The sequence below is a fragment of the Asparagus officinalis genome, chromosome 4 (assembly GCF_001876935.1).
Source record: "Asparagus officinalis chromosome 4, Aspof.V1, whole genome shotgun sequence".
Classification (NCBI taxonomy): domain Eukaryota; kingdom Viridiplantae; phylum Streptophyta; class Magnoliopsida; order Asparagales; family Asparagaceae; genus Asparagus; species Asparagus officinalis.
This window is the reverse complement of record NC_033797.1, coordinates 85,728,112-85,744,703: the sequence shown is the minus strand read 5'-3', so window position 1 is coordinate 85,744,703 and position 16,592 is coordinate 85,728,112. Positions and strand designations below refer to the sequence as shown.

The window sequence follows — 16,592 nt, the reverse complement described above, 5'->3', positions numbered from 1 at the left end:
ATATATTATAATTAAATTATAAATAAATTATAATTGTCCAAATTATAATAATTAATTGTACAGTTCTTTATACACAACTTTATCGTACAGTTTATTCATTTAAAAAAATATAATTGTTTATAACTTACATTGTTGTACAAGTCATTTCAGCATTTTGTAGCCAACAAAAAATTTTAAAAATATAAAATAAAATAGGTACGCACGTGCATTATACTAGCTTTAGAGATACAAGTATTCCCTTAAATCACCGAAATTTTCTAGTAGTACAAAATATGAGACATTGTTGCAAATAGACCCCAAAGTGAATTTTTTTTTACTCTTTTATCGCAGGAAGTGTACTTCAAAAAATAATTTTTCTCTTTCTTCAAGGGTAAAAGAGTCAATATAAATCACTCAAGGGGTCGATCTGCCACATTAGAACTAAAGTGAATCTATTTGCCAATGGATGATAGCACAGGGAGCCTATCTGCAACAATAGAACTATTAGGGGTCTATCCGCTATTGGGCGATAATACACAGTCTATCTGCAACAATAGAAACTACAAGCGGTCTATCTACAATTGAGCAACAGTAGAGAAGGGCTATCCACAATTAACCCTATTACACAAGAATGACATAAAATAAGTGAGTGCAATAAGGATACACATGCCTGCAGCATGGAAATCTACAGAAGCAGCACTAACCTTCCATTTCTTCTCCCTCATCATCTTCATCATCGCCCTCCAAAAGCCACTGTTCAAGCTCATCAAACTCGTCCTCCTCATGCCGATACCATCCACTTAACGAATCCCAATATCCAGTTCCTAGTTCCTCACCTCGACAAGCGACATGCAGAAAAGGTCGCCTTCTAGCCAATGCATCCACCATATCTCTATTAACACTCCCAATCACTCCCAGCCATCGAAGCCTTGGGAAGTAAGGCTTCTTAAACCAACGAAATGAAAGTGGAGTTATGCCACCACAATCATAAAGATCCAGCAAATGCAAGCTACTACCAAGCAAACCACCCTCAAGTTGCATTGATGCTAATGCCATTACTGAAGCGTCCCCTATATGTGGACATTCTCTGAGGCGGAGCTCAACAATTGGGACCCTACTTTTAGCTAGTAAGAATATCCCATCATCAGATAAATTTGGAAGCCTAGAGAGGTCCAGAATTTGGAGAGAGCGCGCTGAAGAACCGCTGAAGATGGAAGAGATACAAGCATTTGTTAGTTTCCTGCAACCTCTTAAGGAGAGTGAGACTAATTGACAGTTTCCATGGCCCAAGTACGACAATCCCAAATCACTGATATCTGTGCCATCCAAAAGCAGTGTTTGTAACTTAGAAAGAGAGCTTAGAGATTTCAAGGCAGGATCAGTAAGTTTTCGACAATCCCTCAGATCAAGGACACATAGCTCCTTACTGAATGAAAGCTTCTCGATACCAGGATTAGTCAAGAGATTGCACCACCTCAAACTTACATGAGTCAGAGACAAAGAAGTGGCGAAGATGTCATGAAACAAAAGATCTGTCAGTTGACTTCCATGGGAAATTCGAAGTTTCCGAAGTTTGGGGCATGAATATAGGATTTCTCTGAAACCACTATCGGTAACTCGGCAAAAACCACCAAGACTGATGCTCTCCAATGCAGAGCAAGTGTTTACCATTAGAAGAATTCCTAGATCATTTACTCGTCGGAAATAGGTGAATAAGAACTCCTGACTCCGAGTCAATGAAATATGCTTGAGTTTTCCATGTTGATTTATCTGCTGAAGGCCATTGTTGGTCAGGTCGGTAGCTGCTGTAGGTTCTACAAAGGGAGAATCTTGGAGATCAATGTGCGTCAGACATGGAAGGCCTATTGAAATAGATGTAACTAAGGAATCTGTTATAGAGTCCACTGACAGGCAGAGTTTCTGAAGACTTGGAAATATTGGTGGTCTCATACGATGCTCAGGCTGGTGTGACCCTGCGCTCAAAGTGAGCAGAGCAGACAACATTGCCATAGGAATATATCCAATCTCAAGAGAAGTGAGTTTCTCTGAAGCAGCCGCCCAAACTTCAGCAAATTTAGGATTATCAAATTTTGACACATCAAGTGCCAAGATCAGAGTCTGTCAAAAGAAATTCTTCATGTCAGATTTTTTACTTTAGGTAACCTATATTGGAAAAAAAGAGATTCCATGCAATTTATTAATTATGGTGCTCATGTACAATGTACATGTAGAGCATGCATATGTACGGGAAATATTACAATATTAAATAAAAACAGACCAACGTCTATCTCAATGAAAATAGTTCCCACTTTACCATGAATAGGAAAAAAAAAATATTTAGAAAGATTTGATCAAGATAACATGCTAAGCCTTAGTATACTTGACCTCAAAAGGAGGAAAAATAGAGATACTAAAAAGAAGAGCATGGATTATCATTCATTTGTACATCACAGCTAAACTAAAAGATTTATGACCCATAGACAATTTCCCCTACAACTAAAATAAAAGGCAGTTCACAAGTGCCATTTAAGCATCAATATAAGTTTCACAGTTAGTCACACATCCAACATTACTTACACTCAGCCTATTACAACTAGAATTTTTTTTAAAAATTTAGGTTTAACAAATAATACATGACAGAGTGCATTAATTAACACTATATGAAGTACTTCTTTAGTAGGAATGAAATATAAATAGCATATGAAGCATCACAAGGCCAAAAAGATTTCTCCAGAATTTGTATTAAATATTTATAACATTAGTTGTTAACTATGTTACATGGGTACTTTGAATCGGAAACCTTACCCATACCCGACATATACCCGTATCCGTACCTAAACTTCATCGGCACTTCTTGAATATATGCATATGTTTATTGAGGCGTGTACTCAAATCATAGAATACATGTTTTAATTTGAAGCGCTCCTCATGCACTTCTTGGACGTAGAAAACTTCACATCTACTTCTTATTAGTTGATCTCATGTAAATGAAAATACAACATTGATTTTATGTAAATTATTAATTTGAATGCAAATAAATATGCATAACTTACATATATATAGCTGTGTGCCCGTACCCTACATTCTACAAATTTGTCGTGTCCCGTACCAGCCGTCGTACCCATGCAACTTAGGTTATTAACCCCAAACTATTTCTTTCACACCACACAGACTCAAAATCCCCAAACCCTAACCCTTAAAGCTACACCCACACCCTCACCAGCCCTCACCTAGATCCGCCACAACCTGGACCTCCAGCCCAACCCGCCACCACCCGGACCACCGCCAAGACCAGCCATTGCACGATCCTCCTCAACTTCTTACCAATTATCAAGTGAGTTAAATTTTTCTTTTGAATTGTATTCTAAAGAATAAATATCGTTTTGTTTTATTACTAGTTTCACATTAATATGCTTATTTATGATTGAGAGATACAATTCAAAATTTTTAATATCTCAATAATATGCAGTAAATTAGTTTATTTGTCAAATGGTTTCTTCAATTTTACTAAAAATTGAAATATACTAAAGTGTAAAATGAATTGATAGTTAATGGATTATTATTTATTTTGAGAATTTGAGTCATAAAAATTAGACATTGTAGAAAGTAATTTTTTTTAGAATTGGTAACTAAATATAACTAAAAATTATTAATTAATTGGAATATAGTTTGATATTGATTATTTTATAATATTATTTCTTATTTTTAAATAAATAGATGTATTGTCCATCGCTCTAAGATTTTTTTTTCTAAATCCACAACTGATTACATCATCGAAACTTACTCCATCAAACAATCATATTGAAAGACTACTCGGCAAGCGAGAGTTCAAAGATGTTTTTAACCAAAAACTCCCTTCAAAGACTGAAACAGATAGTATGATATCAAGAAACTAGGCCCATAAGATGGGAGAACATTGATGGAGTGACGCAATGGGGAAGTTCATTACACCTTCGCAGTAGTGCAAGATTTAGCCCAGTTGGCCTAGTGATAACTTGTAGCTTCTTCGTTTCTTTCTAGATCCTGACTAGTATTCTTAGTATTTAGGGTCTTTCTTAGCATCAAAAGTATCTCAAATAATATGAACTCATGCTTAGAAAATAAATTTATGAAATTAAAATGAACTTATCACTTTCATGTTTTCGTCCATTCGAATGATTTACTATATCTTGGATACTATTTGTAGAGTGAAAATTTAGAAAACAAGCAATGTCATTTAAGATAACAATAACAAAGCCTTTATCTCAAATATTTTGGGTCGGCTACATGAATCATATTCTTCCATTCTATTTGATTTTTTATCATCTCCTTCGTTAAGTTAATCATTATCATATCCTTTTTAATTGCTTCTAACCAAGTACTCTTAGGTCTATCTCGAGATAAATATTATTAAAATGGTGTACTAAGAATTATAAAATGATGTCATTTAAGATAAAATTTATAAAAATGGTGTATTAAGAATTAAAAAATTAAAACTTTCTTATTCATGTTGATAATTTAGTCAATTTACTTCAAACATTATAATATCCTTAAATTAAGGAATTTAGAACCAAGAGGAAGATTAGTTAGTCTTTGATGATATTTATGGACTATATATTAGTTAAAAGTAAAATACAATAAAAATAAACATTAACCAAAAAGAACTTCATTATTAGTTCAAAAGAATATGAAATAAAGGATTGATTTCGACTATAGATTTATTCCTCTTTAGAAAAATCAAGAATACAATGACTTTTTTTGACAGCTATGATACTTTAAGGAGAACGTGAATAATAGTTTAAAAGAAATGCACTTCTCTACAAAACTAATCTCCATATACATTCAATAATCACTTTATTTTCATCACTACCTATACTTTAAGATTAAGACGAAAAAGATCTTTCATCCCTTGCGACTTGCATGCACGTGTGGGTGGGTGAAGTGGGGATACTAGTTATAAGCAACTCATTTAGCAAGTAGATAGGAGTTGTGGGGTCAAAATTGTCTCCCTCAACTAGCTATAGATTTTTACAGCTAATGAAGGTAGATTATTTTGTTTTGCATATTGAACCTGTAAAATTCACTCTACAGGAGAAGGTTTTATTACTGTGTGGGTTTATGGCTTCCAATAGACTCAAGAATCTATTGTTAATTATCATCTTCTAAGAGATAAATCTCCGATTAAGAGACTTGCAAGTCAGTACAAATTAAAAAATAGAAATTAATTGATTTAACGAAGGGCATACACTCAATTTGCAATTGATGTGTCTTCAATAAGTATATTGAGAAAAATAGTAAATTTGACTCCTTTTAGCAATATGGTGGTTAGATTTGTGATTTATTTTCTTCTGTTTCTGACATGGAGTTGGCTTTCTTGGATATGAAATTGCAGTTACTTTCTAACATGAAAGTCGATTTTAAATTTGGAATCCAGTCTAGAGACATGGAAGTCGAATTCGGACATGGAATCCAAGCTTGATGACATTAGAGTTGAAATTTAAATTTGGTGACATTAAAGTCGATTTTGAATTTTACAATTTTGAAAAAAAAAATTATTTTTTTAAATTTGGTAATTGATGTTGATTTCTGTCAATTTTAACAGTTCATTTTGATCATGCCAATTTTGATAGTTAATTTTTCATTTTCTAACTTTGGCAATTTATTCAAATTGTGCATTTTTGTATAGTTTAATGACATAGGGGTCAATATAATTGAATTTTTTAATATTATTTGTGCATATTTTTCTACACAAATCAATTTAGTTAATGGTGCATTTTTTCTAGTTTAACGAGTTAGGGTTCAACGCCATTATTATATCTAGAGTTTGGATTTTATCGATTTTGGAAATTGATTTTGATTTCTTCCAAATTTGGCTAATAAATTTAAATTTATGCTAATTTTGATAGTAGATTTTGATTTCACTAATCTTGGCAATTCATTTGAATTATACATGTTTGCCTAGTTTAACAGCTTAGAGATCAACACAATTAAATCTTTTTTAGTATTATTTATGCATATTTAATTTTTCTACACAAATATACTCATGATTTTTGTTTTCGATTCATAATTTGCACCTCGAGCAATTTGAGCCCCTTTAAATCCCAAACAATTAGAGGGCAGCTTATATCCTTTTGCATGTTGGGTTATTTATACCCTTTTGCATCTTAGGCAATTTGAACACATTTGAATCTTGGACAATTTGAGCTTTTTAGTATCTCGAGCAGTTCATACCCTTTTGCATGCTACGCAACTATACCCTTTTGCATCTCGGGCAATCTGAGCCAATTTGAATTTCAAACAATTTGACTTCATTGTTATCTCAAGCAGATCAATACCCTTTTGCACATCAAGCAACTTATACTCTCTTGCATGTCGAGCAATTTGAGCATGTTTTAAATAGTGTTATCAAGGCTCAAGGTGCAAAGTGTGGCGCAAAGTCCCCTTATGCGTACTATGTGTAAGGCGCAAGACAATGTGTGCGCCTCAGTGAAGTGAGGCACATACCGCAAATAAAATTATTTGATACATATGTCAAATAAACAAGTAATATGTTTGTAGATTTTGATATTTAAAACATGTCAAAATAAGTTCACCTATCAAATTAGACAATGAGAACCCAATGCATAATTTTGACACTAGTTAAATGTTAAAAGAAAGTAATTATCTATTTAATGCTACGGTTCTGTAGTTTTAGTAATTCATCATGGAGAAAAAATATAAAAGAACTATTATGAAACCATACATCCAAGAATTGTTGCATAGTACATGGTATGTAGCGGGTTGTGGTACAAATCCAGGTACGCAATTTACCACTTAGAAGTTTTGGATCGATGGGAGGTAGCTTGCTTCGATACACAAGTTTAGTAAGTGGTACGTTGTAAATCTTCTTTGACGTGCGTATAGTTTTTCGAAGTGTATAGTAGAAAACTACAAAGCTAGAAAGCTAGTTATGCATTTTAATATTTTCTATATTAAATACTTAAATATTTCTTTTTTATAGAGTTTGTTTTTCTTGTTCAGTTTTTCTTTTCACATAGTTCAGGTTGGGATCATGTTTTCATTCCATATTATATTAATATAGGTATTTAGATAGAGTAAGCTCATTTACTCATATTCAATTATGTGTCTCCCTTCGCTCGATTGTGCACATTACATTGCATCTTGCACATGTGCACAAGGAACTTTGTGCCTTGCATACTTATAAACAGTACGCCCATGTTAGGGAACCAATTCGTATATCAGAGAGAATTGGTTCACAAATGTACTGAAAACCGGTTCACAAGAACTATACAATGATTCGAGGGAGGTCCAGAGAATTGCGCAACTATGCATCCAAGTTACAACCATTCTAAGAAGCTGAACATTTAAATAGTCATATAAATAGTATGACTAGGCCTTGGTTTAACAATGCTTCAATAAAAAAACACGTCATCAAATTCAATATTAGAAATAGACGATGTCTCGATATATGGAACAGTAGTTTGTGATTTCACAGTCAATGTTCTAGGTATGGTAAGCAATAATGATTGCAACAAAGGGGAAAGAGTAAAATAAGATTTGCGGGTAACAAGAATTTAGGGAAGGAGGAGAACAAGAATGACAAAACAATAATGATAGCAAGCCAAAGAAGATGCACCAAGAATAGTAAGAAAACAGTGAGACACATCAACGCCTCGCTTATGTGATGCGCCCCACATGAGCAGGGTGCACTCTTAGTGCCTCGAAGCCGGTTTGAATCTCGAACAATCTAAGTCAATTGGAATACGGGGCAATTTATACTAATTTGAACATATTTGAATCTCCGACAATTTGAGTCCATGGGCAGTTAATACCCTTTTGCATGTTGGGCATTTTACACCCTTCTGTATCTCGAGACCTCATTTATATCTCAAACAATTTAAGTCCATTGGTATCTCATGACACATATTTCTGTCTTAAATTAGAAGAAGATGCACCAAGAATAGTAGGAAAACTATGAGACACATTGTGGCACATCAAGGCACGCACGTCGCTTATATGATGTGCCCCGCAAGAGTAGTGGGGTGCACTTTTATTGCCTCAAAGCTAGTTTGAATCTCAGACAATTCAAGTCTATTGGAATCTAGGGCAATTTATACCCTTTTGTATGTCGGGCAATTGATACCCTATTACATATCAGGACATATTTGAATCTCGGACAATTTGAGTCCATGGGCAATCTATACCTTTTGGATGTTGCACATTTTATACCCTTCTGTGTCTTGTGCATTTTAAGCTCATTTGTATCTCGAGCATTTTAAGCCCATTTGTATCCTGAGCATTTTAAGCTCATTTGTGTCTCGAACAATTCAAGTCCATTGGTATCTTGGGGATACTTGCAATTTTCTCATGACACATTTTGCCTTTGTCTTAAATCAGATCAGATTGAATCATTGGGCCAAATATGATTGTTTAGTTTTCCTTCTTTCATGGATGTGTATAAATTACAAGTTTTACTTTCACTTTGATGGCCTGCTAGCCTACATTGATCAGTTAGGCCTTGGGTTAATTTTGCTGGACAAGTTTGAAATTTGACCTTTTAACTAATCTCAATTGTGCTGCAGCAGGCTAGCTTAAGTTGCTTTTCATTTGGCTTCTCTTCCTCTCTCCCTGTATATCTTGAGGGGAGATAGAAAGTTGACCAGGGCATATGGTGTGGCGTGTAGGCTGTGGGTTCAACAGTGCAACAGCGGGACCCGATGATAGCGACAAAGCCGAGTTTCTAGTTGCGGATGATGACAAATTCGACGACAATAATGGCATGCCTCGCTGGCAATGGGCTTGCATAACGCCGACAGAGGTCATATATGTGTGCCATTGATGGATGAGGATAATGGCCATATAGGCTTTATTGACCCTAACAATGGTACATAGTCGGAATCAGATGGTCCTGAATAGCCCTTGAGGAATGGTCAGATCGGAAAGACTTTTAAGGATGCAAGTGACAACCACGATGATATTCATATAAGAGGGAGAATGGACAGTGATGTATGGTCTTCACATTGCCATAGTTACACTATTTGCGGCAGAGGAGATAAGTTCATGGTGGAAAGCTCTTGTTGGAGCAATAGCCTAGTGTCATGCTACAATGGTTCCTTGGAGTTCTCTTCATTCTTGCTTTGATTGGACGGATACAATAATCGAATGGAATCGAAATTGTTGTGCTCCCTTTAGAATTTTTATACCTATTTCTCCTCCCTATCTTTTTCTTCTCTGGGTGCCACTTCTAGCATGCAGCTTGGGGTTATTTGGTAAAGATTACCCATCTATTCTCCTTTCTTTGCATAAGAGATCATATTTTGTAAATGAACAAGAAACTTTAGAATAGTTAGGAAGGGAAAAATTAATGGGGGCTAGTTGTGATTCTATTGAGATATGAGTAGGATATTGGAGTGATTGATATGATTCGAAATTGAGGAGTAGATATACTCTATGATTCATTCAGATCACCCCTTCCATATGATATAATCAGAATTTTCATTTAAAATGATTATACCGCAACATCCTTTGAGTTTCCGCTCGTTGGTTCTGAGTTCAAAGCCCACACAATTCACTTTTCACATTTTATTTGCGTAAACTTTTTATGTTCAACAATGAGGTCCATTTGCTCCGATATGCCTAGAGAACTGAGTATCCTAGTAACCTATCATTTAGTAAAATGAGTTTTCAGTTCATACCCATTTTCCTCGCGTACGTACATACACATGCATATTGCATAGGTACACGACGAATGGGCCTAAAATAACATAAGGCTTGCAGAGAAGAGATATGTACAACTTGTGATTTCAAAAAAGTGAAAGCAAAAATGACTCAAATGCCACCTACATTCTCTCCACAGTCATAATCGTCAAGCATAATTCACATTGATCAACATTCTCAGTTAGCAATTGATATTTAGAGGCATATAGAAATTTATAAAGTAAACCATATAACTTACCTCTAAATGCGAACAACCGCTAAGCAATTCCTCTAAATCAGAAAACTGCACTACAAGCCTTCTACGTTCAGCTAAAGAGCTCAAATATAGAGTCCTGCAGAATATCTAGTTATTAGAGGGGAAAGAAGATAATGACCGGTAACAATCTGATAATAGTATCATGTAATAAATTTGGAGCAAAGAATATTTTTATGATAATGTCTTCTGCTCTAGCAAGCTCAGATTCAAAACCTAGTAGATATACTGTACAACAACAACCAAATAGATACACTGCACAGAAGGTAAATGACTTTCCACAAAAGAAGGGAAATATCACTTTAATAATACAATTTATGCAAAGACTGACCATTCACGGGCAATTATGCACTTTATCCAGAACTTTCCATTAGTTTCAACAGGCATACTCTAGAAGTAGACAGCGTTCAAACAGATCAAGGAGAACATTAAATAGGTAGTCTTATCCCATCCATTTAGAGTTGGCTTTATCGAGCTAGTCAGTAAGGTTACCTCCACATGTATCCGCGAAGGCTTACTCTGAGTTTTCCATTACTCTCTTTTTTCTCTGTGAACAAATTGGCAAATTCATCTTTTCCTTGGGAGTAAAAGGGTAGGATCATCTAACCATATTTCATTGATGAGTAAATGAAACTACTTACACATAATGGTAACATATATTGGAAAAGAAAAAGCTGTTGTATGAACTCAATTTAATCATTCATGTTGACCTTTATGCGCTAAGACGTGTGAACAAACAATTAAACTTTATTGCTTTTTTCGCACACATTTATAAAATGGAAACAAACGAGATATATGGTTCTTGCATTAAAGGTACAGAATACAGAAATAGAGCTTCAAAGCACCATACGAGGGTTCAGATGATGATAACTATCATCATGCATAATTATTAACCCCTTTTTAGCAAGCAATTAATTGAAATGCTTAGCTGAGAAAGATAGACGACAAAACAATAATAATCTACCTGAGATCCCGGCACTTTTCCCCTAACTGCGAAAGTAACTTCCCGCTCAGATTCTCACAATTATGCAAGTAGATCTCATTTAGCGACGGTCGAGCCAACATCTCAATCGACGAATCATCAAGCCTTGCGCAATCCAGCTTCAGGCTCTTCAAGTACGGATTTTGACGCAGAATCGGCCTTAACAGATCCAGCGAAGGCGCAATGTCCTAAACCCCAACAAGATCCAAACTCTTGACGAACCAATAAATTAATCAACCGAACAAAATTAGGGCGGATGGCTTACGTTAACGTGGAACGACGAGACGAAGGTTAGGGTTTGCGAGGCGCAGTGGCGGAGGGATCTGCACGTGGCGGCGGCGGAGCAGATGGATCGGACGTCGAGCTTGGAGAGGATCGTAGAGATGACGGTCAACGGGAGGACGAGATCGAGTCGGGATAAATGGTTCGGATGTTTCGGATTCGTTCCGGGTTCGTCCCGGACCGTCGTGTCGGTTTTCGTCGATCGTTCTTCGGCCATTTCGTCGGGTCGTGTTGGCAAATTTTTTGGATCTGGGGGGAAGGAAGAAAAAGGACGGAAGCCGATGGTGGAGGATTTTATTCGTGGGCGCTGCCGCTGGTAAAATTCCCGGGCGAGTTATGCTAAGTGGTGCCTAAGCTTTTAACAATTTGCACTTTGGTTTCTCGAGTTTACTGTGGGCGTCGAGATTTGCTAACGTCGATAATCATCGATTCATCATCATTTACCAAAGGGGAAAATGCTAGACGCCCCGAAATAAGATAAAAAATGCTAGACGCCCCGAAATAAGATATGGAATGTACCTGTTTTGCGATGGGAGTATTTAAGATACCACTGAAGCTTTAATGGACTTGTGCGGTTCATCTCAGTTGTAAAAGCACAAGATAACTGTATCGGAAAAAAAATCAAATCAGTTCACAAGAGGGTATTTCTTCATGAGTTAGATGGTAAGCATGTATAACAGTTCACAAAATTTTTAATTTAATTGTAAAGATTGAGAGCTAATTGTTGATGTTGAATGACAATTGTTAAGGTTGAGAAAGTTTTTAATTGTAAAAGTTAATTTGTAAAACTTTGGATTTAGTTGTGAATGACAGTTGTTAAGGTTGTACGTTAGTTGGTAATGTTGAACCGTAGTTGTTTGAGATTGAGTATTAGTTGTTGTTGTTGTCGAGTGGTAGTTCTTGTTGTTGCAGATTAGTTATTACTCTTATGTCTTACTAGTACAAAACAGGTCTGTCCAAACGGTTGGAACTGTTTGGGCAAATGCAGTCCCAAACGGTTACAACCGTTTGGACAGGAAAAAAACCCGTTTGGGCTGAAGCCGTTGGGATGAGTTTTCCCCAACGGTCGCCCGGATGAGTTTTCCCCCAACGGTCGCCCAAACGGTTGTAACCGTTTGGACAAAGTCCCAAACGGTTACAACCGTTTGGACAAAATCCCAAACGGTTGTAACCATTTGGGATGTAAAAACTGTCCAAACGGGTTGAACCGTTTGGGCAGATTTTTGTCCAAAAGGTTCCACCTATTTGGCCAAAATCTGTCCAAACGGTTCTAACCGTTTGGACAAAAATCTGTCCAAACGGTTTAAACCGTTTGGCCCGTTGATTTTTAACATTTTTTAATTTTGTCTGTTTTATTTATCTACCGGCTTACATTTAATATACACATCTCACACAATAATTTCTTAATATTTCACAATAAAATCGAAAACATATACATACACAAAAATATCTCAAACGATGCTAAATATCCAATATTATATATACATACATAATGATTACTCAATACATAATATTTGAGACAAACATAAACATATGCAATGATTACTCAAAATCTCTCTGTTGAGAATAAATCAAATACAAGATCACGGGTATCACAATGCAGCCATTGTTGATTCTGCTACAACCTCTCTCTGACCAAATACACATTAACCTACCTAATTTCTCCCTTGCATCTAAAAATCTCACTAGGGAAGATAATGCCTGCTTTGTTCCCACAACATTGTTAAAACTAACATAACTAATATTTGAAACAAATTCCATTAACTCCAAACAATAACCAGTATCAGATATTTCAAATTGCAGCAACTCTAGGAACCTCCACAGTAAACTTATCAATCGCAGCCATCCACTGATTCTTCTCTTTTGCAGGATTCACCGTCATCAACGCTCTCCAGACTGTGCTATTACACTTGAAGACAGACCCAAATGCAATCTTCCACACTCTGTTTCCCCTCTTCATCCTCCCTTTAGACTCAGCATAAGCCAATTCATAACAAAGAGAACTGATCAAGGTGTTACCAAACTGGTATAGTGTTATACTCGATGGCTCTATGTGCGACGCAGTCAACTGCAAATTTTTCTCAAATTCATTAAGTACAGTATCATATAATTTCAAAAGAGAGTATAACAGTGATTACAGGTTCGAAAATATATTGTAAAGAAGTAAAAAATTAAAGTCACCTTTAATATTTTGATGCCAGTTTCAGAATAAAGATCGTCATATCTCCGAGCGAGCGAAGGAGTGAATAACCTTGTCATCAGATTAAGCGTCATTAGTTTGTAAAAGTACAGACAGTTTTAAGGGACACAAAATAGAATATGTCAATCCTTATAGCTTACATGTTACAATGATAAAGTTTTCCCTAGCTATGCAGACATATTTATAACCAAATATTAAAGTATTCTTACAGTGGTATCAAGATTCCATCCAATGGTTGCAGTAGCAACTTCCATGCCAATATAGCCCCCACCAATCACAACCACCTTTTTGCCTTTCTACTACAAGATAACAGTCCAGTTATAAAAACAATATTAATATATAAACTGCAAATTTAAAAGAGAGTATGGATAGAAAAAGAAGCATGCCACCATGTTGATGTCGGAATCAAAATCAATTTCCACACCACAAAACAAAAATAGACTAGATAAAAGATGTATCGAGGAGTACAGAAAGCATCCATTCACCATTTCATACGAATGAAACTAGTTTAAAACTAAGTCTGAAACATCTAAACAATACCTCTATCAAAGACAATCGACCAGACATATACATCAATATCATATCATCTAAGCCTCTTTCACCAGAAGAGGATTTAAAGTGGAGCAATAATTTTAGTTAAAGAGATCCCATGACCAAAAACTAGCCATGTGTTGGCACTCTAGCTCTATGCAAACTTCCAATTCGTTTCCAAGGTAACCAGAGATGCAAGAATAAAGCTTTTGACAAAACATGGAACCCAAATTTTGTAGAAAACCGAGCATATTGATCAGAAAACATTTGCTAAGGCAAATAGAGATCGCACACAAATGATTGTACTTCTATTTCTCGACATACAAGCTTATGTGCCTTCAAGGCCAACGGGACTCCATCTTTCTACATGGTAATAAAGATCCAGAAGGCGTCAACATCAGATGAACTTGCTGAATGAGGTTGTAGTATGTGGTTAATGGTGAGTTATCAGACTCTCGTTAAGTGTAGTTCGTCTGAACATTAAGGCTAAGTCATGTCTATATATGCATCACAGTTTCTTCATATATGCAACTTCCCAAATTATGAAAAGAAAACATTTGCAGACAAACATAATTGTCGAGAGAAATATAATAGTCCAGAGAAATTTTGTCTGATTTTTTTATCAGACAAACAGTTCATAGCACAAAGACTTCAAAGAACAATAAAAACGTGTCAAATAATACACATCACAGAAGACAAACAGAGTATATTGAAGCAACAAAGTTGACAAAAAACTCTTAAGAAAGAGGAAGAAAAAAAGGAAAAGAACATATAACAGCTCATTTACAAGCATCAAATTCAAGCCACACAAGTCATAAATAGATCACTACAAGACAGAGAAAGCAAACAAGAACAATTATGGATGTGCAATGCTTCTTAAATCTTCAAGAAATATTATTGTAGATGGACCGCAATCAATTATGCTCGAAATTATGAGATCTGAATCCTGGACGTGAATAAGATCCAAACATAAAGCATACACAATAACGAAAAGTAAGCACAATAGTAGCATCAATCATCACTAGATCTCATTCCGGAGAGGGACAAACCTTAGCTTTGGGAATGACCTTGATGGTCACCTCCTCTCCCTTCATATCTCCCTCCTCCAAAAGTCTCAATTGTAAAAAATTCACCCTCCTCCATCTTTGCCTGCTCACCACCTTTTACAATTGGAACAGATTTTCCAGCATGTATTTGGTAAGGGCCTATGCTATGTCCATTCAAATTCCGAATTCTTTTAACTGCAAAGTGGTGAAAATGAATCTCCTAAGGAAGCAACATATAATCAATTGATGAAGAATTTTAATGCTCAATATCAGATTTATTGACATAAAGTAATGAAACAAGATTTGTACACAAGTGATGAAGAATTTTAATGCTCAATATCAGATTTATTGACATAAAGTAATGAAACAAGATTTGTACACAAGATCAATAGAGCCAGTCAACCAAATATTAGATTTATTGACATAAAGTAATGAAACAAGATTTGTACACAAGATCAATAGAGCCAGTCAACCAAATATTTCAGATCAGCTCATCAAGAAATTTAAAACTTACAAATAGCTATCAAATATATAATGTCAAACAGTTAGATGTGTGTTTCGAAGGAAAAAAGAGATTAACCTTGGTTCTCAGCATCACCGTTTTCTTCTGTCCTCCGGAGTTGTTGTCCCCTTCCGTGTTGTTTCCGCCGATGGCGGTGCCGTTGTCTCTGGTGAACTCTTCGCCGGCGTTGTATCCGCTGATGTCCGGAGTCGGTTGATCGTTTTCGGGGGAGACAGCAAATTCCTTGATCCTCAGCATATCCATATTCATCTCGATTTCATTCCTCTTCCTCTTTCTGGACTCCCGCCTCGTGATATCGCCGCCAGAGATGTCGACGCTGGCGCTGTCGTCGGTGCTCTTGCTGCTGGTGTGTCGATCGGCTAGCGTCGGCAGTCGCTGGTGGCCCGGAGACGGTTGTCGTTGTTCGCTGATGATCGGATGAATGATTGAAGACGAGAGGCGGAATTGCTTGGTAGATTGAGAAGATGATTTGTAGAGATTGCGGGTTAAGGAGGCGCGGGGATTGTTAGAGTTTGGGGAAATTTTGGGGGAAGGGGAATTTTTTTTTTTTGGAGGGGGGTGGGGGGAGCCGGTTTAGTTAACGAAGAGACTGAAAAATAGATATTATTTATTTTAAAAAAGTAAAATAACTAAATCACCCAAACGGTTTAAACCGTTTGGGATAAACATCCCAAACAGTTGAAACCGTTTGGTGACTGTGTTTGGGATCTCCTAATAGTCCAAACGGTTTCAACCGTTTGGGTTTTGATATCCCAAACGGATTCAACCGTTTGGACTATTTTTACTTGTCCAAACGGTTCTAATAACCGTTTGGACTGTTTAGTTTTGTACTAGTGTTAGTTATTACTCTTACGCCTCATATGCATCAATCCACCTCAAGATGCCATGGAAAAGGATCTCTACCAATACACAACTAGCTCAAGTTCTTTTTCCACGCCAAAGCAGAGAGGTCATTGAAAGAATAAGTGCTCTAGATCCTCTTGAGCTTAATTACGCAGCATACGTTTACTCTCGTGAACAATAAGTAGATGCATAAGCCTGCTTTGTGTAAGCAATCTATGTTGGATTTAATCTAATAAATCTATTTGTGGGCACATATG

The 16,592-nt window shown here is 36.2% G+C and overlaps 1 protein-coding gene and 1 long non-coding RNA gene across 3 annotated transcripts; both read right to left on the bottom strand.

Annotated features, from left to right (window-relative positions):
- On the bottom strand, positions 522–11,591 carry LOC109837809 (F-box/LRR-repeat protein 10). The gene is made up of 4 exons (XM_020406169.1): positions 11,176–11,591; positions 10,893–11,098; positions 9,914–10,007; positions 522–2,097 (listed from the first exon to the last, which is right to left on the bottom strand). The coding sequence occupies exons 1-4, from the start codon at positions 11,407–11,409 to the stop codon at positions 679–681; spliced, it is 1,953 nt and encodes a 650-aa protein (XP_020261758.1). The 5' UTR covers positions 11,410–11,591; the 3' UTR covers positions 522–678.
- On the bottom strand, positions 12,760–15,882 carry LOC109837808. 2 transcript variants are annotated; one of them, XR_002246456.1, is made up of 5 exons: positions 15,550–15,882; positions 14,973–15,164; positions 13,602–13,691; positions 13,374–13,443; positions 12,760–13,260 (listed from the first exon to the last, which is right to left on the bottom strand). It is a non-coding gene; the product is annotated as an uncharacterized LOC109837808 (long non-coding RNA). The 2 variants fall into 2 exon arrangements; XR_002246457.1 differs by having other exon boundaries at positions 13,602–13,688.

Coding starts and splice junctions, on each gene's coding strand:
- LOC109837809 (XM_020406169.1), bottom strand. CDS start 11,409: ATGGCCGAAGAACGATCGACGAAAACCGACACGACGGTCCGGGACGAA. Junction 10,008..10,892: donor GAAAAGTGCCGGGATCTCAG/GTAGATTATTAT, acceptor GATATTCTGCAG/GACTCTATATTTGAGCTCTT. Junction 2,098..9,913: donor GCGGTTGTTCGCATTTAGAG/GTAAGTTATATG, acceptor TTCTTTTGACAG/ACTCTGATCTTGGCACTTGA.